Genomic DNA, 27,920 nt, shown 5'->3' with positions numbered 1-27,920 from the left:
GTACCAGTTCACAACCCCATCAAGAGTGGAGAAGTGCTCCTCTTTCTCCACATTCTGGCCAGCATCTGCTGTCATCTGAATTTTTGATCTTAGCCATTCTGGTTGGTGTGAGGTGGAATCTCAGGGTTGTTTTGATTTGCATTTTCCTGATGGCTAAGGCTGCTGAGAACTTGGATATTAGGCCTCTATCAGATGTGGGGTTATTATAGAGTTTTTTCTAAACTATTGGCTGCCGTTTTGTTTTCTTGAAACTGTCCTTAGCCTTACAGAAACTTTGTAATCTCATTAAGTCCCATTTGTCGAGATTTTACCTTAGAGCATGAGCCATTGGTGTTCTGTTCTCCTGTGCCAATGTGTTCTAAGGTTTTCCCTACTTTCTCTTCTAATATTTTCAGTGTACCTGGCTTAATATGGAGATCTTTGATCCACTTGCTTCGTACAAAGAGATAAGAAAGGGATTACTTTCATTCTTCAGCATGCTAAGTGCCAGTGGGCCCAGCACAATTTGTGAAAGTGGTTGTCCTATTTGCAGTGAATATTTAGAGCTACTTTGTCAAAAATCAATTGACGATATATGTGAAGGCTCATTTCTGTATCTTCTATTCTATTCCATTGATTCAAGTGCCTATCTCTTTACCAGTACCATACAGTTTTTAACGGGACAAACATCATAGAGACCCTAAGAAAACACAAGTGTCAGCCCAAGATGCTATATCCAGCAAAACTCTCAAACAACATAGACGGAGAGACCAAGATATTCCACGCCAAAACTAAATTTACACAATATCTTACCAAAAACCCAGCACTAAAACAAATTATAGATGGAAAACCCAATAAAGGAAGGGAAACTATATCCAAGTAAAAACAAGGAAATAACTAAGCAAGAAAACCAAAAGAAGAAAGACACACAGGCACAGTTCTATCTCTAAAAGCAAAAATAGCAGGAAACAGCAACTATAATTCTTTAATATCTGTTAAAATAAATGGAATAAATTCCCCCAATAAAAAGATATAAGCTTTCAGACTGCATACATGAACAGAATAAAGCATTTTGCTGCATACAGGAAACTCATCTCAGAGAAAAAGTCAGACAATATCTAAGAGTAAAAGGTTGGGAAAAAACCTTTCAAGCAAATGGCCCCAGGAAGCAAGCTGGAGTGGCCATTCTAATATTGAATAAAGTAAATTTTAAACCAAAAGTTATCAAAAAAACTAAGGAAAAACATTTTTTACTCATTACAGGGAAAATTTGTCAGGAGGAACTCTCAATCCTTAACATATGTGCTCCCAAAACAAGAGCACCCATATTCATAAAAGAAACCCTATTAAAAATAAAAAAATACATTGCACCCCACACTATAATAATGGGAGACCTCAACACCCCATCTTGTCAATGAACAGATCATGGAAACAGAAACTGAACAGGGACAGATTGAAACTAGCTGAACCTATGAACTAATTGGAATTAAGAGACATCTACAGTACATTTCATCCTCAAACAAAAGAATACACTTTCTTCTCAGCACTGCAGGGCACCTTCTCCAAAACTGACCATAAAATTTGTCACAAAACAAGCCTCAAAAGATATAAGAAGATTAAAATACTCCCATGTATCATAACAGATCACCATGGTCAAAGGCTGGTCTTTAATAACAACAAAGACAACAAGAAGCCCAGATACACATGGAAACTAAACAATGCTTTATTTAACCAATAGCATGGTCAAAGAAGAAATAAAGAAAAAAATTTAGGATTTTCTAGAATTTAATGAAAATGAAAACACAATGTACACGAACATGTTGGATGAAATTAAAGCAGTAGTGGGAGGAAAGCTCATAGCTCTGAGTCCTTCCAAAAAGTAACTGGAGAACACATACACTAGCAATGTGACAGCACAGTTGAAAGCTCTAGAACAAAAGAAAGCAGATATACCCAAGAGGAGTAGAGAGCAAGAAATAATCAAACTCAGAGCAGAAATTGACCAAATAGAAACAAAAAGAACCATTGAAAGAATCAACAAAATGAAGAGCTAGTTCTTTGAGAAAATTAACAAAATGATAAATTCTTATCCAAACTAACTAGAGGGCAAACAGAGAGTATCCAAATTAACAAAATCATAACAACTGAATCTGAGGAAATTCAAGAAATCATCAGATCCTACTACAAAAGCCTATACTCAACAAAGCTGGAAAATTTGGAGGAAATGGATGAATTCCTAGACAGATACAAGATCCTAAAGTTAAAACAGGACCAGGTAAGCCATCTAAATAATCCCATAGCACCTATAGAAATAGACGCAGTCATTAAAAACATCACAACAAACAAAAGCCAGGTTTAGATGGGTTCAGTGCAGAATTTTATCAGACAATTATTGCGGACATAACAACAATAGTCTCCAAACTATTCTACAAAATACAGTCAGATGGAACACTACCTAACTCATTTTTTGAGGCCATAATAACCCTCATTCCTAAACCACACAAAGACCCTACAAGGAAAGAGAACTTCAGACCAATCTCACTTATGAACATTGATGCCAAAATACTCAACAATATCCTTGCAAACCAAATCCAAGGACACATCAAAAATATCATCCACCATGATAAAGTAGGCTTTATCCCTGGGATGCAGGGATGGTTTAATATTTGGAAATCCATCAATGCAATCCACCATATAAACAAACGCAAAGAAAAAACAACATGGTCATCTCACTAGATGCTGAGAAAGCATTTGACAAATTTCAACACCCGTTCATATTAAAAGTCTTGGAAAAAACAGGAATCCAAGGCCCATATCTAAACATAATAAAAGCAATATACAGTAAATCAATAGTCAACATCAAACTTAATTGTGAGAACATTGAAGCAATCCCACTAAAATCAGAGATTAGACAAGGCTGCCCACTCTCCTCCTACCTATTCAACATAGTACTGGAAATCCTGGCTGAAGCAATTAGACAGCAAAAGAAAATCAAAGGGATACAAATTGGAAAGGAAGAAGTAAAAACATCACTGAAGATGACATGATAGTGTATGTAAGTTTTCCAAAAAAATTCCACTAGAGAACTTCTACAGCTGATAAACAAGTTCAGCAAAGTGGCTGGATATAAATTAACTCAAACAAATCACTAGCCTTCCTCTACTTATAGGACAAGCATGCAGAGAAAGAAATTAGGGAAGATACCCTTCACAATAGTCACAAAAACTATGAAATAACTTGGCGTGACTCTAACTAAGTAAGTGAAGGACATTTATGAGAAGAACTTCAAAACTCTAAAGAAGCAAATCAAAGTAGTTCTCAGAAAATGGAAAATTCTCCCATGCTCATAATTTGGAAGGATTAGCATTGTAAAAATGGCTATCTTACCATAAGCAATCTACAGATTCAATAAAATCCCCATCAAAATTCCAACTCAAGTCTTCATAGAGTTGGAAAGAGTAATGTGCAATTTCATCTAAAATAACAAAAGACCTAGAATATAGAACTCCATCCTCAACAACAAGAAAATATCTGCTTGAATCACCAACTCTAGCCTCAAGCTATATTACAATGTCATTATGCTAAAAATGGAATGGTACTGGAAAAGAGATAGGCACGTGGATCATTGGAAGAGAATAGAAGATTCAGAAATGTGCCTTCGCATATATGGTCACTTGATTTTTGACAAAGGAGCTGTAAACATTCAGTTGAAAAAGGATATACTGTTCAACAAATGGTGTTGGTCCAACTGGCACTAAACATGCAGGAGAATGAAAATAGACCCTTTCTTATCTCCTTGTACAAAGCTCATGTGCAAGTGAATGTGTATCAAAGATCTCCACATTAATCCAGGTACAACGAAAGTATTAGAAGAGTTGTAGGGAAAACCTTAGAACACATAGGCACAGGAGAAAATTTCCTGAACAGAATACCAATGGCTCATTCTCTAAGTTCAAATATGGACAAATGGGACTTAATGTGATTTCAAATCTTCTGCACAGCTAAGGACACTTTCAAGAAAACAAAATGTAAGCTAACAGATTGGGAAAAGGTCTATAACAACCCCATATCTGATAGAGTCATAATATCCAAGGAATACAAAGAACTCAAGAAGTTAGACATCAGAGAATCAAACAACCCCATTTAAAAATGGGGTACAGACTTGAAAAAAAAGTTCTCAACTGAGAAATATCATATGGCTTAGAAGCATCTAAGGAAGTGCTTGCCATCCTTAGTCATTAGGGAAATGCAAATCAAAACAACACTGATATTCCACCCCACACCAGTCAGATTGGCCAAGATCCAAAACTCAGATGACAACAGATGCTGGCAAGGATGCAGAGAAAGAGGAACACTTCTCCACTGTTGGTGGGGTTGTAACCTGGTGCAACCACTCTGGAAATCAGTCTGTAAGTTCCTCAGAAAATTGCACATAGTACTAATTGAAAAACCAGTTATTCCTCATCTGGGCATATACCCCAGAGAAGCTCCAACTTACAACAAAGACACATGCACCACAATGTTCATTGAAGCCCTATTTATAATAGCCAGAAGCTGGAAAGAACCCAGATGTCCTTCAGTAGATAAATGGATACAAAAATTGTGGTATATTTACACAATGTAGTATTACTTACCTATCAGAAACAATGACTTTATGATTTTCTTAAGAAAATGGATGCATCTAGAGAATATTGTCATGAGTGAGGTAACCCAGTCACAAAAGAAAAGACATAATATGCAGTCACTGATAATTGGATACTAATATCAGAAAGCCCTGAACACCCCAGAAATAACTTACAGATTATATGACGTTCAAGAATAACAAAGGCAAAAAAAATGAAGAAAAAAAACCATTATGCTTAATCTTTATACACTGAGAAAACTTTGATTATTTCCATGTTACGTCTTGTTTTACTTGTACTCCATGCTCATTGTAACTAGTAAGATTTTATGCATACTATCAAACCTTTATAAAAATCTAGTACTGACAAAATGTATTCATATTTTTTATGCAAGAATGCTTTTAAAATCTGTACACTTATCCTTGTTTTTTAAAATAAAGTTGTTCAATTAAAAAAAAAAGAAAAACAAAGGCCAAAATAGAATGAAAAATCATTTTGCTTAATGTTTACACCAAAAAAACTTTTACTATTTCCAGGTTATATCTTGTTTTACTTGTACTTTGGGCTCATTGTAACTAGTAAGATGTCAATGCATCCTATCAAACCTTTAAAAAATTCAAGTACTGACAAAAATGTATTCATATACTTTTTTGTAAAAATTTGTTTTAAGTCTGTACATTTATTTCTGTTTTTTTAAAATAAAGTTGTTCAATTAAAAAAATAAAAAAATACTAAATTATATTAAATTTGTTTAAAGTTATTTGGAAGTAGTTGTCTATGAACTAATATAGAATGATTAACCTTTGTGTTCCTCAATTTTAAATTGGATTTGAGTAAGTCTGAGTTGCCTTTTATAAAGTTTATACAGCATTGGTGTAAAAAAAATCACATAGTACATTGAAAGATCATTTAATAGCTGACAGTAAATTCAGAACAAACTATTTTGTATCTTCTTTGAAATATCTCAGTAGTAACAATATCAAAATCTGAAAAAATATAAGGAACAATGGCCTTCTTACCAACTGAATCAATAATTGGTTTTCCATCATCATCTAAGTAACAAATATACTTTTTGTTTAGGAGAAGAAGGGATATGAAGTGCTAAATGGTTTTCCAATAGAAAAGCAAATTCGTAGAGTTATTCTTACTGCAGATGAAAATATAAACTAGACCCAGAACCTGAGGTAGGAAAAAGCCTGTCTCACAGGAGCTCTGACACAACTAAGAGCACAGGTGAGACCACTAGGTCTGCTCTGAGTGATGTGCCAGGAGCCTTCAGGACACAGGAATCAAGAAGGATTTTGGGACAGGATCCTTCTGGTTTTTGTCTGGGCCCTGTGATGACCCTGTGCAACATCTCTCTCTACCAAGATGCTACTGGGAGAAAGTGGGTCACCCAGTTGTTCTGACACACAGGCTTCCAGGAGATTCAAGCCACTATCAGAATCAATAAGAAGAGGTAATGCCAGCGATATGAAGATTGTCAGAGTCAAGTCCAAAGAACTAAGCAACAGAAACCATGGCCAATTGCCATAATCTGAACTCAACTCGCCCAAGGCAGCAAGTCCTGAACACCAAAATACACAATAAAAGCAAGATTCTGATTTAAAATCACAAGAAGACTTTAAAATGGAAATAAATACCTTCCTTAAAAAAATACAGGATCACACAAGCAAACTGGTAGAAACTCTTAAAGAGTAAGCACAAAAATAAGTGAAACAAGTGAAGGAATTGAACAAAATCATCCAGGATCTAAAAATTAAAATAGAAACAATGAAGAAATCACAAGGGGAGACAACACTAGAGATAGAAAACCTATAAAGAAATAAGAAGTTATAGATGCAAGCATCACCAACTACAAGAGATAGAGGAGAGAATCTCAGGTGCCGAAGACACCATACAAACCATTGAAACAACAGACAAAGTGAAAAGCAAAAACTCCTAACACAAAACATACAGGAAATACAGGACACATGAGAAGATCAAACTGAGGATAAAAGGTATAGAAGAGAGTGAAGATTTCCAACTTAAAGGGCACATAATATCTTCAACAAAATTATAGAAAAAACTTCCCTAACCTGAAGAAATAAAATCTTTGTCAATCCTACATCTGATAGAGGTCTAATATCCAATATATACAAAGAACTAAAGAAGTTAGATTCTGTAGAATCAAATAACCCTATTAAAAATGGGGTACCCAAGCATTTTTCTAATGCCAAGTAGTGCTTGATTGCAGGAACATATGGATGCCTCCTCAGTGTCTCTGACAGATCCATCCCGATACAGAAGAGGATGCTTGTAGCAAGCCATCAGACTGAACATGAGGGCCCCACTGAAGAAGCTAGAGAAAGGGCTGAAGGTGCTGACAGGGTCTGCGACCCTATGTGAAAAATCAAAATTATCAACTAATCAAACCTACCACATCTTCCAAGGACTAAAACACCAACCAATGAGTTTGAACCAAGAGACCCATGTTCCCAAGTGTATTTGCAGCAGAGTATAACATTTCCTGGCATCAATGGGAGGAGAGGGAGGCCTTTGGTCCAGTGAAGGCTTGTTTTCCCAGTATAGGGGAATGCCAATGTGCTGAAGTGGGAGAGGATGTGTGGGAGAAGGAGCACCTACATGGAGGCAATGGGAGGGGGAGGAGGGATGGGATTGGGGGAAGGGGATAACATTTGAAATGTAAATGCAGAGAATATCCAATAAAAATGGGGTACAGAGTTAAACAAAGAATTCTTCACTGAGGAATTTCAAATGGCTAAGAATGTTAAAAAATACACAACATGCCCTGTCATCAGGGAAATGTAAATCAAATCCACCCTGTAATTCCACCTTACACCAATCAGAAAGGTTAAGAACAAAAACTCAGGTGAAGGCAGATTCTAGCAAGGTTGTGGAGAAAGAGGAACACTCCTCCATTGTTGGTGGGATTGCAATCTGATACAATTGCTCTTGAAATTAGTCTGGAGGTACCTCAGAAAATTGGACAGTATACTACCTGAGGACCTAGCTATACGACTCCTGGGCTTATACCCAAAAGATGCTCTAACATATAATAATGACACATGCTCCAGTATGTTTAAAATAGCCTTATTTAGAATAGCCAGAGCTGGTTAGTACTCAGATGTCCTTCAACAGAGAAGTGGATACAGAAAATGTGGTACATTTACATAATGTATTAAAAAACAACTACATGAAATTCTTGGCCAAATGATTGGATCTAGATAATATCATCCCAAATGTGTAACCCAATCAAGAAAAAAAAACACCCATGGTATTCACTCACTAATAAGTGGATATTAGCCCAATAACTCAATACCCAAGATACAATTCACAGACTACAAGAAGCTCATGAAGAAGACCAATTTTTGGATGCTTTAGTTCTTCTTAGAAGGGAGAACAAAAATATACCCAGACAGAAATATGGAGATAAAGTTTGTAGCAGAGACTAAAGGAAAAGACCATCCAGAGACTGTCCTACCTGGGGATCCAACCCATTTACTGGCACCAAACCCAGACAATATTGCTGATTCTAAAAAGTACAAGATGACAGGTGCCTGATATAGCTGTCTCCTGAGAGGCTCTGCCAGAGCATGACAAATAGAGAGGTGGATGTTCATAGCCAACCTTTGAACTCAGAATAGTGTACTAAATGGAGGAGTTAGAGAAAGAATTGAAAAAGTTGAAGGGGTTTGCAACCCCATAAGAACAACAGTACCAATCAACTAGAGCTCCCAGGGACTAAACCACTATCCAAATACACATGGACAAACCCAAATATATATTTAATAACTCTTTAAAAAAACATACATTACCAACAAAAAAAAGAAAATAGAAACCTTTGTTTAAGACATATAAAGCGAGCATGATGAAATTTGGGGAGGATTTAAAACTTGGAAGAAGCAAACAGCATCCCATATCTTCCCTAGTTTTGATGTTCTGGCCTAAGGCCCTCTCTGGTTACCTATCTCTACAGCATCAGCTGACAGGATTCTTTGGTAAGCCTACCAGAAAGACTTAAGAAGAAGACCAGATTATTGGTGACACTGCAGAATATTGAAAGAATGAAAAAGAGAAAAAAAATGATATTTCATAAAGTCTATTTCAAAATTCACAAGAAGTTGACTGACCAATGGACTACAGAAAGAGGCAGAATGAACAAAATTTAAAATAATGTTGAAGTTGTTTCTAGCTACCAAGGTAAACAACTTGCACTCTGATTATATTAAACTAATATTTTATGAAAATAAAAATATAACATCTGCTAAACAAGAAAGTTAACCTTTTCCCCATTCTGAGGAAGAGAAAAGGAAGGTGATACAGATACTAAGAAACAATGTAAAATATCACTGCTGTGCGCATATGAATGACATGGGGTATAGCTGTAAGGAAATGTACATAATGAATTTGGAAGGAAAAAACAAAACAGAGGGATGCAGAAAAGGACTTAAAAAGCAATTGTGAATAGCTCGGTGTTAGGAATGATTGTGTGCTGTTAAAATTGGGAAGTCCTGTACATTCTGATGGTACAGAAACTTATCACAGGTCAAAAAAACAAGACTAAATGGAAAAAGTCTTGGTGTTCACAAAGAAGCAAAAGCCAAAAAGAAAAAAAATACCCCCCCCCCAAAAAAAAAACCTGTGAATCAAGGATATTTAATGAAAATTGTTCAAAGGGTAAGGTGAAGAAAATAAATTTTAAAACAAAAGTAAGAACAAGTATAGCAAGCAGCATGAAACTACAAAAGGAAGAAGAAGCACGTGGACAGTCTTCATGCTGTAGAGAAATAAGAGCAGAGGAAAATCAAAGTTTTGGAAATGAAAACCTGATGTCAGAAATGGCTAAGGCTTATGCACTAAATCAGAGCATATAACATTTTCTTCATAAATTCTTTAAACAAATCTATGTCCATAGAGAAAAATGTATGGATGGCTTTATGGGGTTCCTAATCGATGCAAATACTATCAAAACTTACAAACATCCGAAAAAGAATGAGTGAAGGTTCATATGCTAACAACTGATACAATGTTGGCAAATAAGTAACTGTGAAATTTTAAATTTTATTTATTAGGGAAATCAATAATTATTCTAAAGACATATCTCAAGGCAATATTATCTGAAATCTAACATCTTCAGGAAAATAAAATACATGATTTAAAAAACTGAAAAGAGAGAAACAAAAATGAGAGGATATGAAGGAGGTAGAATTCATTGTGACCTAACACTACCTAACAGTGGTATCAGAAACACCAGAAGGTAATGAACTAGAGAACAAATAGATAGCTCAGTGCTTAAGAACACTTGATTTTCTTCCCAAATAACTGGAGTTCAATTTCTAACACTCACATCACGAGTCTCACAGCTACCAATAACTTCACTTCCAGAAGATACCTTGCCTTGCTTGGGCACCAGCATCCACATGCCCATACTCATGCACACACACACACACAAACACACACACACAAACACACACACACACACACACACACACACATACACACACACACATGCACATGCAATTGGAACTACAAACATAATGAAACTATATAAAAGGTTTATTAATGAACTTTCTGAACGATAGTAAAATGATATTTACCCATGGGTGGTTAAAAAACAATGTACATTACATTTTAAAATTGCACGGTAAATACATAAAGTTATTAGCTGGGCAGTTGTCAGAAAACAAATGGTGATATTTAAAGATAATCACTGAACTTACATCATCCTAACGAAACAAAGGTCATAAATATACAGAGAAAAAGCTCCTTTGGGCACTATCAACTAAATTTATCAAACTAATCTCCCAATCACTGAACACAGCAGACACCAGTGTGGATGGGAAACCACAGTATGTGCCTCTTCCTCCTGTTGAAAAATGACCTGAGAACATGATTTTAAAGAATCTTACAAAACTATACATACCTTTGACCCAGAATTGAGGTCTTTAATATTTAGAAATAGTAAGTTTTTGTTTACCCAAAGATGATACACAAATGCTTGTAGGAATTTTATTTACAATAAAAAAATTAACAAAAGTAATCAAACAAATTATTAACTACTTGTTTTAATGAATGAATAAAATAAATTGTGCTACATATAAGCAAGGGAAAGTTTCAGACTGGGAACATAAAGGATGGATCAAGCCAGAAAACATGAAGAGTCACAAATAATATTGTCGAGAGAGACAATCGGAACCAATCGGAAAAGGCAACAAACTGCAGGATCCTGCAGGATCAGAAGTACATGGCCTTCTGAAAGGGTGGAGGCATGGGGCCAATAATGAACTTGGGGTAACCTGGATGGGGGGGTTGATAGAGACCAGGAAAATATCTAGAATAGAAGAGACACTGCATTCCTTAAAATGACATTTAAATCAATATTGAAGTCCATGTGATTTGGTCAATTACAATCTGCGTCCACTGCAAATTCGAAAATTTGGCCTTAGAAGTACTGGGATTGAGATATTGACCACCAAACACAGCTGGAACTAAACTGGGCTGTGGGACTCAAACTCAGGGCTTCTGCATTTGAGGAACAAGTCCTTTTAATTCACTGAGTCAACTCCTCTGCCCCCTACTCCCACCTTTGCTTGTTTGAATTCCCTTCTTCCTCCCTCTCTGTATTCTCTTTTCCTAGTACATCTGAAAATTGACCTATTTCATCTGTATTTTTAAAAAAAAACTGCTTTGAATTTTATTGAACCTCCCAGTGTGTCAAAGTGTATATTTTTAAACCATATAATCATCACAATTTCCATACTGGAAATAACTGTACCTTTTGTTCATGTTCCACTTATTAGAGCTGAGCTGGGCTACCTGGAATTACTCAGGTGCTGAGGTATACGGGTCCCAAATGCCCTGTAACCTATCTAATAACATTTCATCATCAGTATTTTTTGCTTTAAGCTCTGGAGCCTCATTTATTTTTTAGATACTGTTATCTATGTCCTGCTCCAGTGATCACCTGTTTTTACTCATATCCTAGCAGCATATTTGCAAATTTATTTAGAAATTTGCTAATTGTAACATCTCTGTCACTGCGGTGTCCTGTCACATGAGTCAATCATTGTTATAAGTTTATAAACACGGGTTGGGGCTTGTGTACCTAGTCCTTGCTCACACGCTAGTGTCTTGTTAAGTGCCTACAATTGTACAATATTTTAAAAAATAGTGTTTTTTAAGATTTACTTACTTATGTATTTCATCTATGTGAGCACACTATTGCTGTCTTCAGACACACCAGAAGAGGGTATTGGATCCCTTTACAGATGGTTGTGAGCCACCATGTGGTTGCTGGAAATTGAACTCAGGACCTCTGGAAGAGCAGTCAGTGCTCTTAACCACTGAGCCATCTCTGCAGCCCAAAAATTAGTCTTTTGATCTAGCAGTTATTATATTATGTAAATCCACTTGCAGTTTTGTTGACCTAATTTTAGAATACTTTTAATCTGGAATTGGTTTGTTTCCATATTTCTGCAGTGGCCTCTCTGGTCTTCAAGAACTGCCTGTGGCATTCAACAAAATGTCCATTTATAGGCTTATAATTGTATTATTTTCTAAACGCATGCAGAATTTGGTTCTTATTTTGTGCAATATAATTTCTCTTTCTCAATTATCTATTTCACCTAGTTTCATGTACTCTTGTAATTTATATATGAATATAATAACAAGCCAAAAATCTTAAGGAAGACAGTGCAGTTTACGAGGGACAGAGGGTTTATTTGTCTCATGGAGCTCAGTACTACAAATTTGCTTATTTTCACAAGCTTCCTGCAAGTGAGACTTTTGTCTTCTGTCTTCTCAGTTCTGTGATACTGCCAGCTATGGTCTAGTGGGATCATCTTTTTTTTGTTTGTTTGTTTGTTTGTTTGTTTTGTTTTGTTTTCCTGTAGGAAGACTTGATCTATATCAATTATCTATCATTTCTTTTCTATTTTCTTTATCTATAAGTAATCTCCCTCTCTCTCTCTCTCTCTCTCTCTCTCTCTCTCTCTCTCTCTCTCTCTCTCTCTCTCTCTCTCTCTCTCTCTGTGTGTGTGTGTGTGTGTGTATTCACATACATCTGAGTAAAGCAGTTTGTTGGGAGCTGAACCTACTGTTTCTTATAGATCACATTCCCACTGTGCTCATGTTTTTCAGTCTGAAAATAATTGTTTTGTATATCTTGTTCAGAATTTTAAACATTTGTGTGGGAATGTTTTTCCAGATCTCTCTGGTCCCATATGGCAGAGAGCAGCAGTTCCCTGCTTACTTGTAAATATGTTTCAGACCTTTGTAAACTGTTAACTATAAAAATCCAGGCTGTGATAATTTACATTCTTCACAGGTATTTTACCTATAAAATTAAAAAAAAAATCTGGAGTTTCATATATAGGTAATATAATAAATGTTATTATAGCCTTAGACCAAAGATCTGAACATAATGAATTCCATTTGTCAATTAGCCCAGAAATGATGTATGAACAGAAATCTGTTCTGTAACACATTTTATTCTACCTCAGCATGTCCCCTGTCCTCATCCCTATAAGGTGTTATTCAGTTTTTATTCCTAATACTTGTCATTTATAATGAGTTCAGCCGTTCTGTGTATTAGACTACTGATGACTATTCGTCGACTACTGAAAGTGACTGGCAGGAGGTCCCCCACTCTTTTGTCCTTTTGTCCACTGGTTTGTGCTTGTCCCCACTGTAGACTCTTAATAGAAATTACACATGGATTCCCGTGAATTTTTATTTATTCGAGCTTAAATTAGAGGAGAAGAAGAATTATAAAACGTAATCCATTGGAAAAAGAGAAGAAATATTCTACAGTGAGAACCAGTGACATCAACCTCTCAAAACCCATGATGCCCACTCAGTACAAGCCTTATAGATGTCCTCTTCACTTTGAAGCACATTGTTGACTATTTCTTTACCCAAACTTTCTTCTCTCTAGACACTTCAGTGTCAAAAAAATGACAGTTTACTTTTTAAATTTCATATCAGCACATTCTTCGACTGTAGTTTAAAACAATTGTTCAATGAATCAACAGGTTGTATCGCATCTATTCTTCAATTTTACCCTCAAATCAGCTGCAATTCTGGCCCCTCCATATAGATTTGAATGATGATTTTCTCTTCTTTAAGTGACCCTTCGTGAACCTGGAACTAGTCATCTTTCTAGAGTCATATGACATGGGCCCATTCAACACCCTAACCTGTCACCTTTAAAAAAAAGGTGATATTGTAAAATGAAGAACAGGCCTTATCACGTGCCTGCTGTGCTTTGTACACTGCATCTGCTTCAGTATGCCACTGTCTTCCTGCCACCATACATGTTAAAAAAATCCCAATTAAACACCAGTGCTCAATGTTGTGAGCTTCTTTCCTGTGTGAGAACTCAGTCATCCTCATCTGCTGCCAGACTTGTGGCTTCAGCTGGAGAAACTGTGACATCTCCGTTTCTATCAAGATAGCCCTAGTGACCTTTGTTCTCAGTTTCAACCAACAGGAGCCTCTCTGTGGCTGTCTTCTTGTCTGTGTGACCCTTATCCACATCTCCTTAGGAATCGTAGGCATCTGTCACTTTTCTAGTCACTCTCACAGAATCTCACATCCTCTGCTCTTCAGTAATTTCAACTACTTCCATTTGCTTGTTTTCTGCTTTTGAACTTCAATTTTCTCAGTACTGAAATCAGTATCACTTTACTAGAGCTCCACTGATAAAATGTGTGTGTGGGGGGGTGTACAGGCACAAGCACATGCATGTGTATTTGCACGAATGCATACTATGGAACTTAGAACCTGAAAATATATTGGGCATTTATTCTAAATGTCACAAGTTGCATACTATGGTGTTAAAATGGATCGTTCCTTCTGAGAGCTATAAAGAACCATCTGTTCCATTCCTCTGTCTATGAGAATTGATGAGATTTATATACCCAGGGCATTCTGACTTGTTTAGCTTCTGACTTTCACCTTGTAAGCATACTAATAAAAATGGAAAGAAACCTACCATGCTGGTGCAATTTTAATTTGATTGCTTTGTAAACACTCATTTTCGAATAAGTTATGTGATGAGTTACTAGGGAGAAGGCACAATTGAATATCTACTAGTCACTTGTCCTAGTAGATAAATTCTCCAGATGGTGTCTTTAAAATACAGGGAATGGAAAAAAGTGCAAATGACTCATGTGGCTGCTTGTGCATACACCATGACACCTAATGGGGTCCTACACGCCAGAGACCCATAATATTGTGCTTAAGCCATGGTGCTGAATGTTTCCTGTCTTTTGACCACAGACACACTTCACTGACACATCATTCCTCACATACACTCTCCCATGAAACAGACTGTTCACCACTGACGCTCACTGGATAATAATAGCTCAATGTGCACTTAGCTGATTGGGTGATATATGCATATAGGCCAGTGAACGTATGCATTCAAGTGGATCTGTATCCAGATGCTGGTCTCCAGACACTGTTGCTTGGGTAGCTTATTATGACTCTACTGCCCTGCCACCCCAAGCTACCAGAACAATGTCTCACAGGCACTACAATCAACAATTAATAAATAACATTTCATGAAACTGAAAAGACATTGTAAGGCAAAAAAAATAATGAATATTACAAAATATCAGCTTACAAAATGAGAAAAGATTTTTTAGCAATTGTGCATTTTATAGAGGACTAATATCCAAAATATAAAATAACTCAAGAAACTATATCATCATATTAAATGATCCATTTTACAATTAGGATATAGGTCCAAACAAAGAATTCTCAGTAGAGGAATCTTGAATGTTTGATAAACCCTTAAAGCAATATTCAACATCTTTAGTAGTCAGAGAAATACAAATAAAAATTACCTTGACATTCTATCTTAACTCATGCAAAAAAAATTAACCTGGTTAGAATTCCTAGTAATTGTGGAATAAAAAGTCTCAACTATCTATCTCTTATAGTCACAAAAGACTTCTAGTGGTGGAATTAGGTAACATTAATGTTGAACTTTTGTCCAAGAAGGACCTGTAGAGATAACAGAACAACCTTGGCTGATGCCTGGAGAGATGGCTACTGTCTTCAAACTGATTGGGGTATGAAGGCATTGTACAGAAGAACATCCACACAACCTACTTAATGTGTGAATGTGGAGTCATCAGAGAGGATTCCCTTGACAGCAGATGGAAGAAGATTCAGAGATCCATATGGGGAGAGAAAGAGTCTAAATTGAAGGTCTCCAGCTAATCTTTCTCCTTGAAGCAGAGGAAATTCAGTTGAAGATGGGGAAAAAGGATTGCATAAATCACGGGGGATCAAAGAAACCAGGATAACACAGCCCGATGAATCAACCAAGCAGGGCTCAGATGGGCTCACAGTGACTGACGCTGCTAGCAGAGGGCCTGCATGGGCTTGTACCAGGTCTGACTACATCCTGTGGCAGTCAACTTGGCAGTTTTGTGGAAGTCCTAACTATGGGAGCATGTAAATCTCTCATTTGTTTGCCTGCTCACAGGACTCTGTTCCTACCAGTGAGTTGCTGTGTCTAGCGTTTGTATGAGAACTATTATTCTTGTCTTAGTCTATTTGTTTTGTACTGTGTGCTTGTTGTCTCTTGGAGGCTTGTTCTTTTCAAAAAGCAGAAAAAAAGGCAGTGGACCTGGGAGAGAGATGATAGCAGGAGTGGAGAGAGATGAAACTTTGGTCAGAATGAGGGATCTCTTTTTAATCAATCAGTCAGTCTATTAACTAATTAAATGTTGAAATCTTTCAAAGCTAACCCAAGTTTTGTTTCCCTTAAAAATCTCAAGATTTCAAACACTGTCTTCATGGTTTTTATCATCAGAATTGAAATGAAGCCTAGGGAAAGAGCAATATCTCTCAGTGTTAGCTTTTCAAGTACTGTTTCATTATTCTATGAAAGCAAGCTCGTTGATATATTTGCTATTGGGAGCTACGTAAAACTTTCATCTGCCCCTTAAAGTCAGGTAATACATGGCCATTCCAGCAGTGTATTTTTGATTTTTCTATGAAGTCAGAATATGCAAAGAGACAGCCTAGGAATCGAATTTGACTATATAAAGGATACAAAGAATGCTTCCACATAGTAAAGCAAGACATTGAATTCAAATGCATGGAGACATCTTATCTCTAATTTATTTATTTATTTATCTGTGTTTCTACTTCACTTTCTCTAGTTAGTATTCCTCATGTCAATTTTGCTTCCTCTGCTGTGTATGTACCTCCAGTGAAACTTTTGTTATTTCTTACCCATTGAGCTGGAAAAAGCAAGTCTTACACATTTGACAGTTTCAGCCACAAAATATGATTGGATTAAAAGAAAGTTTCTACTTTTGTTGGTATTCCCTCAGAAAACTCAATCTTGGTCCCCTTTTATTCACTTTCTAATATGGAGATATTTTTTCATCTACTTAATGTTAATTTAGTTTTATTATATAGTTTATTTTGTTTTTAGTCCATAGCCTTAAGTTTACCTTCTAGGCCTTTTACTTAATTACTCCTTTGTTCTTTCTAGAATCTTCTCTATAAATCATGCATGAGTTATATATGATGTTTTGTTTTGTTCTTTTCTGTAACCTATATTATTGTTAGATGTATACAGTACTATCTCACCTAAATCTCAAGAAGTTTATTGAATGACAATATCCTCTGAATAGGTATTATAAAACTAATTTCTTCATCCACATTTATAGCACACTTATTCTGCCTCTCCAGATTTCTCCTTTCTATTTAGGATAGATTTTGTGTTCATTCATTCCCTTGTTTCATTATTGCTATTCTTAGAAATCCTTTAAAATGTCCACTGATGCCCATTGACTGAATATATGTAGGAGAGAAACGTATTTCAGACGAAACAAGAGTGGATGTTGGTTGGGTGGTAGCATATATGGTCCTTTATATGGGGATTACACATTACACCAGAGAAGTCTAACTTTGTGTACTCATCTAAATGCAATAATGCTTGCCCATGTGTGCACACACACAAATACACATGTTTACATGCACACACACACACACACACACACACACACACACACACATCCCCCTCATAAACACACACCGGCATACATCACATTTTTTCTCATGATGGACCACCTTCCTTAGACATTGGGAGATGCATATAAAAGATAATAAACATTTTGTTCTGAATCCATTGAGATATATCAGGCATCTAGTCCCCTCAAATGTCTTCTCTGACTTAGAAAGTAGAGGACTCAAGGAGCAAATTGCCCACTTCAGAAAGTGTTCAGTAATGCAAATGTGGAGAGATCCAGGGAATCCACTACTTTCTCTGACTTTGAATAAGTCCTACATGAAGCTAGACTATAAGCAACATCTGTCCCTTTTAGTGGTGCTGCTTTTGAGCTCCTCTTGCCAACTGCAGAGTGCTTGTGATTTCCTCTCTAAACCTAAATTTTAACTTCCTTCTGGATGAGTCAGTTGCCATTCATCGACTTGCTTTATATCTTCCAGAACTCTACTACTTTTGTCTCATCTCCTTAACCTTTAATCTTCCCGGGTATTTTTATTAACTTCTTCACAATTTACTACAATCAGGAGGAAATAGATTGCATTTATTTCAATAAGACCTCCCAAATTCATGTTGTAAAGTTTTCTTTAATACACATATATATTTATTTATGCATGTAATTACCTTCCTTCTCCTAATTGAAAGAGTGTAAGACCTATTACATCAATCTTGTGTGAAGGCACAAGATTGACAGCTACATGTAACATAGTCACAGAACATGAAGATTATGTCCACTTGAAATTCATTTCTTTATCAGATCTGACTGAAGCACTTCTATGACAAACTATTTAGGAATAATGGATTTAACCTAATACTGCTCGTAGTCTGATGTTGATTTGGGTCTCAAAAATTGTTTGTATGAGAGAGTCCACACTTAAGATACTGAGGGTCCTTGCCGCCAGCTTTTTCTGATTGGCAAATAAAGATGGTGATTACGAATGTCTGGGTAGAACAGTCAGTGACATGAATTTAGAATTCCAGGACTTAGGATCAGGAGAAGGAAAGAAAGGGGACTCTTACATGCAGGGAGAGATGCTATGCCTGAGAAGAATGCAGAAGAGAGACACTTAGCCAACATAGAATGGAACTGGGGGAGCACAGCCCAGAACACAGCCTAGTTGAACAACCCTCTGAGTCCAGAACAGCCAAATCAGAATATAAAGTTTTATAAGTAAGATCTTGGGATTATTAGTGGGAGGTGGATTAACCTTGTGGAGATTAGTCAGTGGCTTAGCTATTGTCCTGATAAAACATATCAAAATATTAAAGGCTGTGTGTGTGTGTGTGTGTGTTTGTGTGTGCCTTTCAATCACGAACATAAACCATTAAATTGGGTAGTAAATCCGCAGATGGGATTTATTTATTAAATATTATTTCTACAAAACCTAAGTTATAATTATGTGGATAAAGGAAAATCTGGATTAAAATAAAGTAGTGTATGTTAAAAAGAGAGGAAAGACCTTTTAAATTTTACTTTAAGAGAAAGAGGGTGGTAGAGAGAGTGGGAGGGGGATTGGAAGGTGGAGATGGAGGGGGAGAGAGATAATGAACAGGAATCTGTGTGAGTGGATGTGAACATGTATGGAAGTTCCTACAAAAACCTAAAGATGGCTGTGCCAGATTTCCTCTGGCTGGACTTATAGCAGTAGACAGATGACCTTGGGTTCTTGTAAGAACAGAACGTAAATGCTGGTATCCATGGATTCATCACATCATCACTGACTTAGTAAAAATATTACTAAAACGTATTTGAGAACTTTCTGATTACTCATTTAGGTTATGTCAAATGATTAGGTTCTGGACTCCTATGATAGAGCTCTCCAAATTCAGCATAAACCTCAGAAATCTAATAGCTCACAGATCAGAATGCAAGAATATGACCTCAAGGTGTTGATAGTTTGACTCCTTCCAAAGGTGTGAGAGAAAATGCTATTCTACATGTATTAATTTGGCTCTTGAATTTTTCCCCTATGGCTTTGAATGTTTTTGTTATATGTATTCCTTCAAAATTTCAAAAAATGTTCCAAACAGAACTCCAATGGCTCAGGTTCTAAAATTAAAAATTGATAAATAAAACCTCATGAAACCGAAAATTTACTAAAAGGGAAAGGACATAGTCAATAGGATAAATTGGCAACCTACAGCTTGGGAAAAAAAAATCTTCACTAACCCCACCTCATATAGAGGGCTAATATCCAACATATATAAAGAAATCAAGAAGCTAACTTCCGAATAAAACAACCCAATCAAAAAATGAGACACACCCTGGGCCCATTCCCCTCCCCCTCCACTTGTCCTCAAGAAGGTGCACTCCCTCCTAATAACCCACGTCATACCATTGCCTTGGCATTCACCTACATTGGAAGAACTTGTCCTCCCTGGATTAGAGGCTTTTTCTCACTCAATAGAATTTTCTAATAGTGTATTTTTTAAAAAAATCTCAAATAGATCCTATTATAATCTGCTTGAGCCTTCTGCCTTCATTTGAATTAGGGAGGTATAGGTCCTTCTAACGAAACTGTCTCTTAGAAAATGTTTTGAAGATTAGTAGAAAGCAGGTAGAATATTAATTAGTAAAATAGCTCTGTGGACATATAGGCAATGTTTTTAATGTTAAAATAATTATAGCTAATAGATGCTCAAGTTTAGTAAAATCTAAGGTTACAAAGTTTGATTTTGATAGGTTTTTCTTTTTTTGCCCCCCCCCTATTCAAATTAAGGAAAGCTATTGTATGGGAGAATCCACAATTTATTAAGGGGATATTAGGAAACTTACAGATGATGTTCTATCCACTTCGCAGCGGCTACTCAAAATGAAACAGGCCTCAGCATTGTCCATCCTAAACATAGACAGAAAAGAGAGTAACCACACTGTAACACTACCTATATCAATTCCTTGTCAACATCCAATGTGTGTCCTTAAGGTTAAAGAACTATTGCATATCTATTGCATATCTTGCTGAGCATGATCAAGTTTGTGAGAAAAAGAGCTCACATACTCTTACGGCTCCAGAATTAATCGCAGAAAGAGAAATTGAATTTGCTTTTTCAAAAATTTTATTTATCTATATATACACATATATGTATGTGTATTTGTATAAATATTTTATATCTCTATCTATATAATATATTTTATTTAATGTATGTCTTGCAAACTGGGGTCATTACATTCTTCTTATATTTCTGGCTAACTCATTCCCACATTAGTGACTCAGACAGAGAACAGATATGCTTTGTGGATTTAAGTCAAACGACACTGTTTGTTTCCAGAAACTGTTCGACCTTTTGTTCCAACCCCCTGTTTGTCATGTGAATGCTTTTAAATTCTTCAAGTTAGTAACTAAAGAATATGTTTAGTCCCTTTAAAGAAGGGACTTTAAAATGTAAGTCTGTTTATTTTTCTACTGAGCATTGTTTTATCTCCCTTGTACACTGTGATGAAGTTAGAGTCTTCAAAAACATTTCTTGTTGTCTTTGGACAAGAGAAACAAAGAACCCAGGAAAATAATCCAAGTAAAACAATTCTGAAGAAAGTACTGTGGGAAGTTGCTAAATAAGAAGGATATTGGATAACATTTTCTAAGTATCATTTCCAGTAAAGCAGCTAAGTCATGCCACTGGCCTGTGGGGCTGATTTGGAGGCACGTACTCCTTACTTCTTGCATGGGGAATCATGCTGAAGAATGCATTCATTAGCATTAAATCCTGAATATTATGTAAAAAGTTAAGATTTGAAATGAATATACAATAGTCAGTCACCCTAATGTATTTCTCAGTGCAGCTTTTTGAACAGTGAGAGCTGGCCAACAGTCCCATTATCATGACTTCTATAAATTGCTCATTTTTTGTTCCTATGAATGGTTTTCTGTAAATGTAACCCTTTTGTGGAAAACCATTTCATTACCAGTAATTAAATGTAAATAGCATCTCTCTGACACAGTTTCTGCTAAAACAAGAGCACAGATATAATTCCCAGAATTAAAAACTTCCACCATTAATTAAAAACATCCACACATTATGGATGAGCAGTGTGAAGAACCTAACTCACAGTAATTTAAGGAGAATGATTTATAAGACAACATAATATAGAGATTTAGAAGATACAGTTAAGAAAACGTCTTCTAGATACCCACATAACTATAGATATGACATAAGAATTAGCTAAATCTTCAATTCAGATGAGAATTTGAGAATATATGACTCTTCATAGAAGTCTCACATGCACTGTTCAACAGAGATTTCTCTAAGACAACATATATGTTGTAAGATATTTACCTTTTCAACACTTACCGTTTATCTTACTGTGGTAATTTCTGCTCACTGTTTTCATTTTTAAATTAAATCAGCTATATTCATTTTACTCATAATCAAAAGTGATGTCAGCATTTATTACTATTGATACCTAAGCATCCTTTGGAACATTAAGTGAGTCAGACAAGCAAAATGTCTTAGGTTAATTACTGTGATGATACAATCTTCACATTTAAATAAGCACATAGTAGGAACATTCCAAGAGAATACACACTTAAAACTTTAAAAGCAGAAGAAGGCTTCCAGCAACCTTTCACCCCATTCCCTTCACTCAACTAACCCCTCCACACACCTACCAGCCATCTCTAGAGATTCCTGGTTTTAAATGGAAAGGAGTTGTTTTGGGTTGGCTCTGATCCCATGTGACCTCAGTCTTCCTAGCTCTTTCTCAGACTCTACTGCTGTGCAGGAAGACTAATTTCCCATAACAAATGTCTAGACCAAGCCATCCTTTTTTATTGGAAATTTTATTTATTTACATTTCAAATGTTATCCCCTTTTCCTATTTCCCTTCTGAAAACTCCCTATCTCATTCTTCTTGCCCCTGCTTCTATGAGGGTGCTCTCCCCCCACCTGCACCCACCTTCCTGCCCTGGCATTCCCTACACCAGGGCATCAAGTCTTCCCAGGACTAAGGTTCTATCTGCCCACTAATGCTAGACAAGGACATTCTCTGCTACATATGCAGCTAAAGGCCATGGGTTCCTCCGTGTGCACTCTTTGGTTAGTGGGTGGAGGATCAGGTTGGTTAATATTGTTGTTCTTCCTATAGGTAACAAGCCACTTGAGCTCCTTCAGCCCTTTCAGTAACTCCTCCATTGGGGACCCAGTGCTCAGTCCAATGACTGGTTGTGAGAACCCTCCTCTGCAGTTCTCAGATTCTGGCAGAGTCTCTCAGGACACAGCTATATCAGGCTCTTGTCAGCAAGCAATTCTTGTCATCTGCAACATTAAGGACCTCCACATAAACCAAATACACTGAAATTAATAGAACAGAAAGTAGGGAAGAGCCTGGAACACGTGGGCACATGGGAAAATTTCCTGAGCAGAACACCAATGGCTTATGCTCTAATATAAACAATAGACAAATGGGACCTCATAAAATTGCAAAGCATTTGTAAGACAAAAGACAATGTCAATAGGACAAAACAGGAAACAACAGATTGGGGAAAGAATTTTACCAATCCTACATCTGATAAAAGAATAATATCAAATATATACCAAGAATTCAAGAAATTAGACTCCAGAGAACCAAATAACCATATTAAAAATGGAGAGCAGCACTAAACAAAGAATTCTCAATTGAGGAATATCCAATTGCCCAGAAGCACCTAAAGAAATGTTCAGTGTCCTGAGTCATCAGGGAAATGCAAATCAAAACAACTCTGAGATTCCATCTCACATACTAGTCACAATGGCTAATATCAAAAACTCAGGTGACAGCAGATGCTGGCAAAGATGAGGAGAAAGAAGAACACTCCTTCATTATTGGTGGGATTGCAAGCTGGTACAGCCACTATAAAAATCAGTCTGGCAGTTCCTTAGAAAACTGAACATAGTACTACTTGAGGACCCAGCTATACCACTCCTGAGCATATACCCAAAAGATGTTCCAACATATAACAAGGACACATGCTCTACTATGTTCATAGCAGCCTTATTTATCCTAGCCAGAAACTGGAAAGAACCCAGATATCCTCCAATGGTGGAATGGATACAAAAAAATGTGGTACAATGATACAATGGGATAATACTAAGCAATTAAAAACAATGACTCAATGCAATTCTTAGGCAAAAATATAATCCTCTGTGAGGTAACCCAGTCACAAAAGAACACACAAAGTATGCACTCACTTATAAGCAGATATTATCTCAAAAGATCAGAATACACAAGATACAATACACAGACCACATGAAGCCCAAGGAGAAGGAAGACCAAAGTATGAAAGCTTCAGTCCTTCTTAGAAGGGGAAACAAAAACATTCTCAGGAGGAAACATGGAGACAAAACGAGGAACAGAGAATGAAGGAAAGAACATCAAGAGACTGCCCCACCCATGGGTCCATTCCTTGTACAGTCACCAAACCCAGACACTATTTTATCCACATGCACAATCTGAGAGCAACTCAGCAGGAACTCCAACTCCAAGGACTCTTCAGAGTTTGACTCCTGCAAGACAAATGGTGTTGCTGAGGAATGCTCTAAAAAGTTTACAATTAAAATCCTGACTCATTGCTTTGACATCTCATAACATATTTAATCTGAGCTTTTGTCCTTGCAAAATTTAACCAGAACTGTGAAATTGGGATGTACTTCTCTCTAACAGGGAGTCTGAATATCTTGTCTATATCTGAGAGCAAAGTTAATTCTAGCATGGAGACTTCATATTACATCATGTAGAATTATTATCCTAAGTATCTGTCCTAAAATGAAAGTAGGAAACAGGAGCCTATACTTTTAGCACTTTTGTTCTAAAATTAGTAAAGCAGAGCGAAATTTATATTTAAATCCATGTGAAATGCAGCTTGCAAAGGTTTGGAGAGGAAAGTTATCAAGAGACTGAAAATGCAAAGGCAAAAGATTCCTACTTTGCTCTCAGGAGATCCTGATCTTTCAGGGCAGAGCCTTGAAGGTAGATCACTCTTTGGGACCACATTGGAATCTGTAGCACCCTTCGAACTTGCACATCCATCTCAGTAGGACACAAAATCACCACATAGTAATCCTGCTCAAGATAGAGTGAAACAATGCAGACACAATCATGTTCTTTGCTCTCCTAGACAAAATACTCAAGATTGTTTCTTTAATCATGATCAAGTTGTAATAAGTCCTTTGTGATAAACAAAATATTACATTTAAATGTAGAGAAAATGAGTCAGATTGCAATATGACAAACACAATGTGAGAAATGCAAAGAGTCAGCCCAGGCTACTGCAGTAGCATTGGTACCAAAGAAAGAATGATGGAGTACAGATCACACACTCATTCAGTTTAGTTATCACCTTCAGTTTAGTGATATCCACACTGAATGGGAGACGGGAATGTCCAAGGGTCAATGTGTGCTTTAAAGTATTACTTTCATAATAAAATTTAGCATAGTCATCTAATTAATTGTATATTATGAACTAGTAGCTTGGAACAACTTGTGATGAGTATTTGTATAGTTTTCAGTTTGTAGGTATATTAAATAAAAATAAAGTGGTAGGTAATAAAAATTATATGACTCCAAACATTTTAAAGTAGGTCATAATTTTGACACCAGGCTTTTGCATTCAAAACGATGATCTGATTTAATTCTAATCTAGAAGAATTTATGTTCTCCAGTAATTATTGTCGATTTGGTTGCTCTAAAATATATCTAAGATTAAATGTTTAGAATTTAGATCTTGATACTGTTATTTAGTAAAGTAAACCTATTCCATTTAATATGATATACAATATTTACACTGCATATTAAAATATATAGAGAAATGAAGAGCACAAGACAGAGATAAATAATGTTAAGTCAATATACTTGTATGCATTTCTTTTATTACTTATGGAATATATTTCCATTCAGCACTGTCTCAAGTTTTTAATCACACACATTCATTTAGGAACTACAAAACAAACAATTATTTCCTCTTTGAACCCAACTCATTGCATTACAAATTACCTACATTTACTTTGTCTCAACAAATTTAAAAGTTGAAATATGTGAAGACTTTATGTGCACTCACAGGTAAGCCTGTTTTGTATTCATATTTGTGTTTCTTTATATAATTTTCTAATGCTTTATCATTAGAAAGGACTTAAGCAGTGGTTAGCCACATTCCAGATCACAAATGTTAAGAAAGAAAATATCCAGTCCCATGGAAGGATTGGCAATTAAAAATACTGGATGATCTAGCACATGACTTGAATCTGGTTCCCAATACCCAAACTGAACAGCATATGACAGCTTGCAAATAAATCCTCAGGGTTCTGACACAATATTAGAGCTTCTGCAGCCACCCATGCACACATGCATGCATACACACACACACACACACACATACACACACAAACACACACCACAAACACACATAAAAATGTACAAATACCCCCCACTCCCCCACACACATGAAATTAAAACCTTACCAAAACAATTTCCACAATCTTTACTCCTATCAGCAAAACTTATAAGTACAATGTTCCAGATGGTATCATTGTTTTATCATATTTTATATTAAAACTCGCTGCTTCATGAAATTATTATTTATGCTCTTATCCAATAGAGAAAAAAACACTTGACATCAAAAAAACACCCTTCTTTCTACCAATAACAATCGGCATAGGTAAAGGAGGGATTCTCAGTGCTGTTCATTTCTCCAGCATTTTCATTAAGTGCCCACATATATTTGGAGTCTCTTATTAACCCTTTTAAAATTTGGGTGTATAAATAAAGGTTTGCCAGAATGCAGGCTACAATATTGGTTAGTATGATATCACATATAGTGTATGATATAATTTAAATGTACCTGTAGCCTTGGATGTGCATAGAATTCATTTAAAAAATCCATAAGTAAGTCAATCTTCAATGAGCTGACACACAGGACAACATGCTTCTCAGTCTGAGCTCTGTGCCGACTATAGTTTCCCCCGGACTTTTGTCTCTCCATCCACAAATAGGCCAGCTGTTCAAACTGTAATGGATTTTTCACACGTGAATGAAAAACATTATACATGAAAGTGAAAGCCCAATACAGTGCCCTGGATGATATCAGGTATAGGGTATTTCCTACCCTTCAAATAATTGAGTATCAGATTATCACTATGGCACAACAGCTTGGCCACATGATTTCCACAGTGATTTCAATGAGGTCCAGGAGCTTCAGGTCTCCAGAGAAACATATTAGAGTGATTTTCCTATCATACCACCTCACACCAGGAAGGGGAAAGTCCATGTGCTCTGTGTTCAGGATTTGTGATGCAGTATGACAGTCATCAAATGTAGTTTAATAGCTCTGACAATTTTTCTCGAAATACTTCTGCCCCACTGTGCTCATATCATGCAAAGGAAGGTTGCTGCTTTTGCAGAATGCCACATGCTAATTCTGTGGAGATGAACATTCCAGTGAAACGGGTGGTGTTGGAGAGAAATGTATGGGAGCTAGGCATGACAGTATGGACTGGCTCCGGATGTGTAATGAGCACGCAGTTTAATTTGCATTTATCATATTGTGTTGTTGATTTGTTCACGCATGAGAAACTAGGATTCATTGCTAAGAGAGAACTGGAGTCAGGTCATTGTTTATATCTCTGACATGTGCAGTCTCTCCAAATGCTTGATAATGTGCACATGCCATGTCTACAGCTTTGGTTGATAAACGTAAGACATTAACTTTAAACCTATTGCAATTCACTCCTTCAGTTTTTCTTTTTTATTCATTCTGCAAAAATAATACTTAATCTAACATCTTATAATTTTAAATTATTTAATAATTAATAATATAACATAATGTATCTATCTATCTATAGATATATGTAAAAATTTGAATAATTGAACCAAAATGTGAGCTACCACTTGTGCCAGTGAGGAAAAAAGTGTCTAATAAAATCTAGAAAAACATTTCTGTAATACTGTAAGCACTTTCTTAATCTATTCACAGCATACCTTATAACATCAATGTTAGATAAATAATCAGGTGCTCTTTTTATTAATACAGAAGTTTCAATTTTACATGGTTTTGCACAATTATACAAAGGTTAACAGGGTTTGATTTACCTGTATAGGCAGAACTACCAGAGCAACGCAGATCATGGCCACGACAAAAAGCTTGGAGGACCACGTTTCCGGAGTAACATCCCCAAAGCCCACAGTAGAAAATGTCACAATGCAGAAATAAAGGGAGTCAAAGAGATTGAGTTTCTTGCCAATTCGTTCTAGATGCTGAATCCCACAAATACTAAAAATTAAAAAAAGCAAATATGTATTAAAATTAAGAATAGCT

The 27,920-nt window shown here is 36.2% G+C and overlaps 1 protein-coding gene across 3 annotated transcripts in view; it reads right to left on the bottom strand.

Annotated features, from left to right (window-relative positions):
• Positions 1-27,920, bottom strand: part of KCNT2 (potassium sodium-activated channel subfamily T member 2) — a gene marked incomplete at both ends in the record, with an annotated part of 388,861 nt that overhangs the window by 160,997 nt on the left and 199,944 nt on the right. For all 3 annotated transcript variants that reach the window (XM_080917662.1, XM_080917663.1, XM_080917664.1), the window contains 4 exons: positions 20,414-20,477; positions 24,537-24,673; positions 26,448-26,612; positions 27,695-27,875. In XM_080917662.1, the coding sequence (XP_080773788.1) occupies positions 20,414-20,477; positions 24,537-24,673; positions 26,448-26,612; positions 27,695-27,875 (547 nt within the window). The remainder of the gene's footprint in view (positions 1-20,413; positions 20,478-24,536; positions 24,674-26,447; positions 26,613-27,694; positions 27,876-27,920) is intronic.

This window comes from Micromys minutus (genome assembly GCF_963924665.1).
Source record: "Micromys minutus genome assembly, chromosome: 6".
NCBI lineage: Eukaryota > Metazoa > Chordata > Mammalia > Rodentia > Muridae > Micromys > Micromys minutus.
Note: the sequence above shows the minus strand (reverse complement) of the source record. Positions and strands in the feature narration are given on the sequence as shown.